General features: G+C 41.1%; 1 protein-coding gene across 1 annotated transcript in view; it reads left to right on the top strand.

Annotated features, from left to right (window-relative positions):
* The window catches only part of phf10 (PHD finger protein 10), a 14317-nt gene that overhangs the window by 5708 nt on the left and 1540 nt on the right, over positions 1–7069 (top strand). Inside the window, exons 7-11 of the mRNA XM_010782953.1 lie at positions 1933–2042; positions 2525–2669; positions 3146–3298; positions 6208–6316; positions 6697–6885. Of these exons, the coding sequence (XP_010781255.1) occupies positions 1933–2042; positions 2525–2669; positions 3146–3298; positions 6208–6316; positions 6697–6885 (706 nt within the window). The remainder of the gene's footprint in view (positions 1–1932; positions 2043–2524; positions 2670–3145; positions 3299–6207; positions 6317–6696; positions 6886–7069) is intronic.

Genomic DNA, 7069 nt, shown 5'->3' with positions numbered 1-7069 from the left:
TGTTCTAATCAGTTTTGTTTTTAAAGTATAAATCAGTTAGGGTAGCGAGTAGGCAGGTGTTTCAAACTTCCATGTATGTAAAGGCAGATGGTTGCCGTGGTGTGTAGAATGTTACAGGAGTGGCAGCCACCCGAAAGGTAGGAGGGTGGGAACGATATTGGCCAAAAACTGAGGTGGCGAGCAGAGTACGCAGCGATATTTTGGCAGAGCGAGTATCGACGATAGACGATATGTTATCACGATATTTTTTCATTTCGTTTAATGGTTATTTTTCACTACTTAACAGCTACAACCACCTTCAAGCTAACAACAAAAAAAAAAAAAGGGCTAACAGACCAAAATAACATTTCAAGCCTGTTGTATAATTCTGCAATGAATCCCTGGAATGAACAAATTCAACAGGAATTTAGAAATGCTTCCTCAGTGTTCAAGTAGGTAGGATCCTACACCCCCTACACAACAAACTTCAACACTGGTTTCTTCACCAAGTAAAGCTGCCACTTCATTGCCTAAATAAAATAATAGTTGAAGCAACAGTTTCTCAGCTATAAAATTCACTTTCTGCTTTTAAGTAGCACTAGCAGCGTGATGTAACATCCATAAACATGAAAAGCCGAGAGCTAAAACATAACTAAGTAAAACTAAAACATCAATGAGGAAGAGTCCAGTGCACCAAACAATTGAGAATGTAAACTTTAGACTTGAAGTGCAATCAAAGACTTTAACCATAACTGCAACATCTGCTTTCAAAAGGGAAAAACAATATAAATACCTATTGATAAAATAAATATAAACCAACGGAATCAACCTAAGACAAATATATGAAGTGCAATACTCTCGATCCGAGTAGACAGCTTGCGTTTTTATAACCGTTATCAGCTATTTAGTTACTTCGGCCATTATTTGAAACGTTGCCTATACAATTAAATCACGGTAAATAGGCTTAATTTTTGTGCGAGTTGTTTCCCACCACAGTATTTAAATGGCATATAAGCCCCGCCCCCTCTCCAGGGCGTTGTCCTGTTTGAATGCAGGGTAACACAGCCTGACAGCCGCGGTGATAACTCCGCGGTTAGGGCTGAGAATATTCGCCATCGCGTCTGTTGTGAACGCCCACGATAACGCCAGTTCAGAAAACACGTGTTCTGGACGGCTTTTAAAGCAACTTCGCAGATATTTAACAGTATCAGGGGCACGCAGGCCGTAGGACGGTACAATTATTTTCGGGGCTATTGAAAATCCTACCCTGCGGGGCACCTTGTCTAGGGGGAACGGACGGTAGAATGTGGTATCTCCTGAAAGGCTATCGTGGGATACCCTCCCCTACGTCTCGACGACCCCGTATATATCGTTCATATTGCCCGACCTAAACCCAAAGTACACTTTATTTTCTCCATGTGTAGAAACATCATAAGTTCTGTCACCCAGTGGACATGAGTGGGAGACGCAAGTATAAGTCGCCTCGCAATTAGGGAAGCAACAGCGTTTGAATAATGTCTGGAAAGGACAATGTCGTCCGGGACCACTCCAAAAATTGCAGTAAGAGGAGAAGGGTTACATTTGACTTTAAAGATCTTAGAAAACGTATCAAATATAGATGTCCAATAATTATGAAGATTTGGACATGTCCAGAAAGTATGGATGAGGGATCCTGTTACTGACTTACATGTGTTGCATAAGGGATCTACCCCTGGATACATCTTTGCTAGTTTTTCCTTTGATAAATGAAGGCGGTGTAATACCTTGAAATTGGAGAAGGCCATGTCTGGCACAAATTGAGGAAGAGTGAACTCTTTGAAGGATGGATTGCCAATTATCATCTGTTATTTCAAATGCTAGATCATCTTTTTTGAAGTGTTTTTGTAGAGGGTATTAGAAAATAGTTTTGTGTCATTTTTTACATACATAGTTTTTTTGTGTGGGTTTTCACAGATCATCCAGGTGCCCCAGGGAAGGTTCAAGGTGCTGGCTCCAGAAATGACCAAGGCGGGGCCTTATCCCGTGGCTCTCATACCAGGACAGTTCCAAGAATACTACAAAAGGTACACACTTGATGCTTTATAATTGACCTCTTTTGTATTCAAGATAACCCACATGTTACCTTCCTAAGTGGAACTATGTTCTAGTTAGGTTGTCAGCCTGTTATTTATTGCTGTTGTTAATGTTGGCTCAGTCAGTAGGGGCTTGGACTGGGAGCTGTAGGGTCGCAGGTTCAAGTCCCCAACCAGACCTAAAAAATGGAGTGTGGACTGCTACTTGGAGAGGTCCCAGTTCACCTCCTGCCCTGCCGTGGTGCCCTTGAGCAAGGCACCGGACACCCCCCTTCCCCCCTCACTCCCATTGCGCCCCGGGCGCTGTACAATAGCTGCCCACTGCTCCTAGTACTAGACTCCTGGTACTAGGATGGGTTAAATGCAGAGGACACATTTCACTGTGTGCTGTGTGCTCTGCATGTGTGACCATTAAAGAGGGTTTCATCCCTCCCATTCTATTCTATGATGCATCATTGTGTTTTCCACCACAGGTACTCTCCCAATGAGCTGCGATACCTGCCGATGAACACAGCTCTGTTTGAGCCTCCACTGGACCCAGAGCTCCCTGCTCTGGACTCAGAACCAGACTCAGACGATGCAGAGGATGGCAAGGACAAAAAGAAAAAGAACTTATCTGTAAGACATGAGGGTGTACAACACATCACATGCCCATCCTGGATTAGTGGTAGAGATGCTTAGCCTTAACCTTTATTCAAAACCACACATTGAAATCATAAACTCATACATTCTATTGAATTGAGCATTTAAGAGATTATACTATTTCCACGAGATTGTTATGTTGGTCGTATAGAGCAAATTGATGATAAAAATCAGTGGCACTATGTAATACAAACTGGCCATCTAAAGGGTTAAAATTAAGAAAATGAATATTTGTTAGTTATGATTAAGTGAAAAATCACATGAATTAATAGTATGGAAGACTTAAGACAAAGATGTTTTTGCCATTGGAACAACTTATATCAAGTGAGGTACACGGGTGAAGATAAAAGTTTATCATTCAACTATGAAAGTAAACTAATGATTGGTTTTTGATCAGAATCATTTAAACCAACTTGTCTTCCACTCTTTCGCCCTCGTCTGTTTTGCTACAGGACAGTTCTTCAGGCAACGCGTCAGACATGGAGAGCCAGGACGCCGGAGGTAAACCGGGCAGCAAGTCCAAGGCCAAAGACAGGACGTCCACTCCGGGCAAAGATGGCAGCCAGCGTCATTCTACCTCCCACAAAGCCACCCCAGGGTACAAGGTAGAGGACAAAAGCACCTGAACTCTTCTCCAACAACAGCAGCAGCACTTTTCTACCCCCCCCCCTCTCCTCTTTCTACTACTACCACTCCCTTACTCCATCCATCCCGCCACCTCTACCTAGCTTTCTTCACTTTGTTCTCCGGCTTCTACGGTTGGTCAGCTATTCAGCTGGGAAAACCTGACACACACACACACACACACACACACACACACACACACACACACACACACACACACACACACACACTCACACTCACACTCACACTCACACTCACACTCACACTCACACTCACACTCACAAAAACACATACACACTGGGGGTCCTGTCTTCAGTTTTTGTTTTAATGGTTGCCACGTGACTTTTTTTTTCTCGATACCAGACTGTGAGCAATAAGAACATTTTAAAGGAACAGTTCACTTGTTTCTTTTTCAATGCACTTTCACTTTTTGAGTTTTTCAGCAAAGACAAATTTGAACTTTAAAAGTTGTTCCTTTTGAATGTCTTCAATATACCTCTGGTCTGTCCTCACTTGTCAAAAAAGATACTTCCTAGACAAGTAAGTAGATGGAGAAAATACTTTTTGTTATTCTGATATATCAAATATGAACCACATAGAATTTGTGGTTGCTTTTAAAAAAAAAAAAAGTAGTTGATGTTAACACTAGAAGATTTTGACATTTATATCTGAAGTGTAGATTGCACTTAACCCTAATGTTTTAAGTGTTTATTGGTAATATGCTTTGTTTATACTCCATGTGATGTACTGTTAATAGGTATGGAGAGTTGTTTGACATGAGGTTTACCTGTCCTTTATCATGTCCTCTTGGAGAGATGGGGACGTGCTGACCTTGTTCACACTGTTGCTGAGCTGAGCTACAAGTCGTTGGTTTCTCCCACACCAGCTTCCCTTTCTTTAAACCAGTCATGGCATCGCTTTGATTTTTATTTGGAAAAATGCTTTTATTTATGGGAAAATAGTATAATGTCAGCGTGCCCATTTCTTTCCATTTCCAACACTTAAAACATGCTGGTATGTTACCCTTAATGCTAGTGTAGTCAGCTCAGCTTTGTGGTGTGGCCATGGTCCTTTTCTAGTGTCTATTTAAAAGCGTCAGTGTGTTTAAGTTTGATTCACTTTGACTGACCTCATCAGATCATTTTCTGTGTGCTTTTGGTTCCTAAAACATGGCATGGCATGTTGGTATTAAGAGTTTATTAGATCAGACCAGTGACATAATGTACTCTATCAATTTGTGATGCGTACAAACAGACCTAGAGATGTGATAGCTTTCAGACATTTCTATATCTAAAGATACGTCGTATATAGAAGTCAAGTATTATTCATGGTTTTGTAGCTCTGGTAAATCTGCCAAAGTTATATGCCTGAAAAGTTCAAATGCACCAGTGCCCTTTTCAGTGGTAGATTGTTCATCTATTTCCCCCTTTTCAGAATTAGGTCAAAGGTTTACTTATTTCTTATACTTCTTATTTAAAAGCGAGAAAGTCAGTGTAGCGGGCAGCTAGCTGATAAATGTTACCCTCGGTGGCCTAGCGACCATCTACAGTAACAACAATGTTTGAAATAGATTGTCTAATGTCTCTGTGGTCAGATGGACAGTTCCCAAGGTGTTGTGTCTCAGTATGAATGCCTCTGTGTCTGAATTATACGTAATGTTTTTATAGCTATATGACTCCACAGTATACCAGATTATATAAAAGCAAACATGCCTGAAAGTGAGTTCTTTGAGTTTCTTTCTTTTATGTGCAAACAATACAGCATTTCTTGTGTTGATCCTAATTCAGTACATTTAGAATAAAACAGCAACCAACCTTGTGAAGTGATCATGGTTTATTTTTACGTGAGGTTGTTTCCACTGAAGAGATGTTTAGTACTATAAAGGCCATGTGACATTTGTCTTGTAATGTAAGCATTGCATGTGGCCACACATTTTACAATTGTGAAGAGCGATAGCAAAAGGGGTTTTCTTTTCACTAACCATGTACTTATGCAGCAAGGTCAAAAGTAGGTAGTTGACTTTAAAAGTGTGTATCTATGCAGACTGAGAATGTAGATAAGGTGCCTTGTCCAGCTCTACCTTCTTCTTACCTCTCTTTTCTTGCTGCTGTCTGTCTTAGATTAATCCTTCGCTCTGTTTTTTGTCTTAAAAATGAATTATCTTTATTGATCAAACGTTTTATGCCTTTACATGGCTGTTTACTCCCCGCTCATTTCCTGTCAGGGGACATTTGAATGAAGAAGTTAATGTCGTTTATTTCCCCGCTGTTTTCCCACATTATCTTTCTAAGTGAACAATAGAGATAAACATGTTTTTTAATTGGTCCAGTAGTTAAAGAGACCGCTGCAGCCTGCTGGCGGGTTACAATGCCAATAACCCTTTTAGCTAGGCCAGTGGCAGTCCAGATATAATGCCATCTTCCATGTTTTTATTGTGGCTTCTTGTAGAGGCGCTTGATAGATCTCTAAACCAATCTAATAATAATAATAATAATGCATTACATTTTTTATTAGAGCGCTTTTACAGGTGCTCAAAGCGCTTTACAATTACACATTACACATATTAGACATGTAAGAGTAATTACTGTGGACATTACCCACAGGAGCAAATGTGGGTGAAGTGTCTTGCCCAAGGACACAACGGCCTGACGCAGTGGCGGCCGAGGCGGGAATCTGCTATCAAATAAACAAACACTTGGATCTGTTGTAGATCTCAGATGCCAAGAGCATACAAGAGCACATTTGTACCAGAGAGCCATGTTTCTCATGTTAGTCAAGATAAATATGCTGTTTTTGTCTTTTTCTTTGGCATTAAACATCATTTGAAATACTACATTGTCAATGACTACAGGATAAACATTGTTTTTATAGCGTTATTCTACCCTTGCAGCCTAAGGTCATTCCCAATGCTATATGTGGCATTTGCCAGAAGGGTAAAGAGGCCAACAAGAGGGGCCGGCCAGAGGCTCTCATTCACTGCTCCCAATGCGATAACAGCGGTAAGTTCACACTGCTCATTTCAAAAGACAGTTCACTTACTTTTACATTTCTTTTTGGTTATTTGTATATACAACCTTGAAGCAAGATAGCCCTCATTGAGTAATGCATCATTGAAAGGAAAACTTTATTGCATTGTGCATAAAAAAAAGATTACAATTATTTAGTCGAAAGTGTCTTTATTGTCTTGTTTAAAAAGCTGGAAGTGTTTACTTTTAGACAGTTAAGCTTTAATTAATTTGTAAAATTCACTTCAAATGATTTACACTGTCCCACTTGCCTTCTTATGTTTGTTGGTGCACATGCCTCTTGTTTATATCTCTGTGTGTGTTTGGCTCTGTGTGTGCACGCTTGTTTCTGTGTATGTGTCTGTAAACTTTAGGCCACCCGTCGTGCCTGGACATGAGCAAGGATCTGGTGAGTGTGATCCACACGTACCGCTGGCAGTGCATGGAGTGTAAGACCTGCATCGTGTGCCAGCAGCCCCACCATGAGGACGAGATGATGTTCTGCGACAAATGTGACCGAGGATACCACACGTTCTGCGTCGGCATGGACTCCATCCCCACTGGTGAGTGGATGAGAGCACACACACACACACACACACACACACACACACACACACACACACACACACACACACACACACACACACACACACACACACACACACACACACACACACACACACACACACACACACACACACACACACACACACACACACACACACACACACACACACACAGACACAC

The sequence above is a fragment of the Notothenia coriiceps genome, unplaced genomic scaffold (assembly GCF_000735185.1).
Source record: "Notothenia coriiceps isolate Sejong01 unplaced genomic scaffold, NC01 NC01_scaffold00024668, whole genome shotgun sequence".
Lineage (NCBI taxonomy): Eukaryota > Metazoa > Chordata > Actinopteri > Perciformes > Nototheniidae > Notothenia > Notothenia coriiceps.
This window is presented reverse-complemented; position numbering and strand designations above follow the sequence as displayed.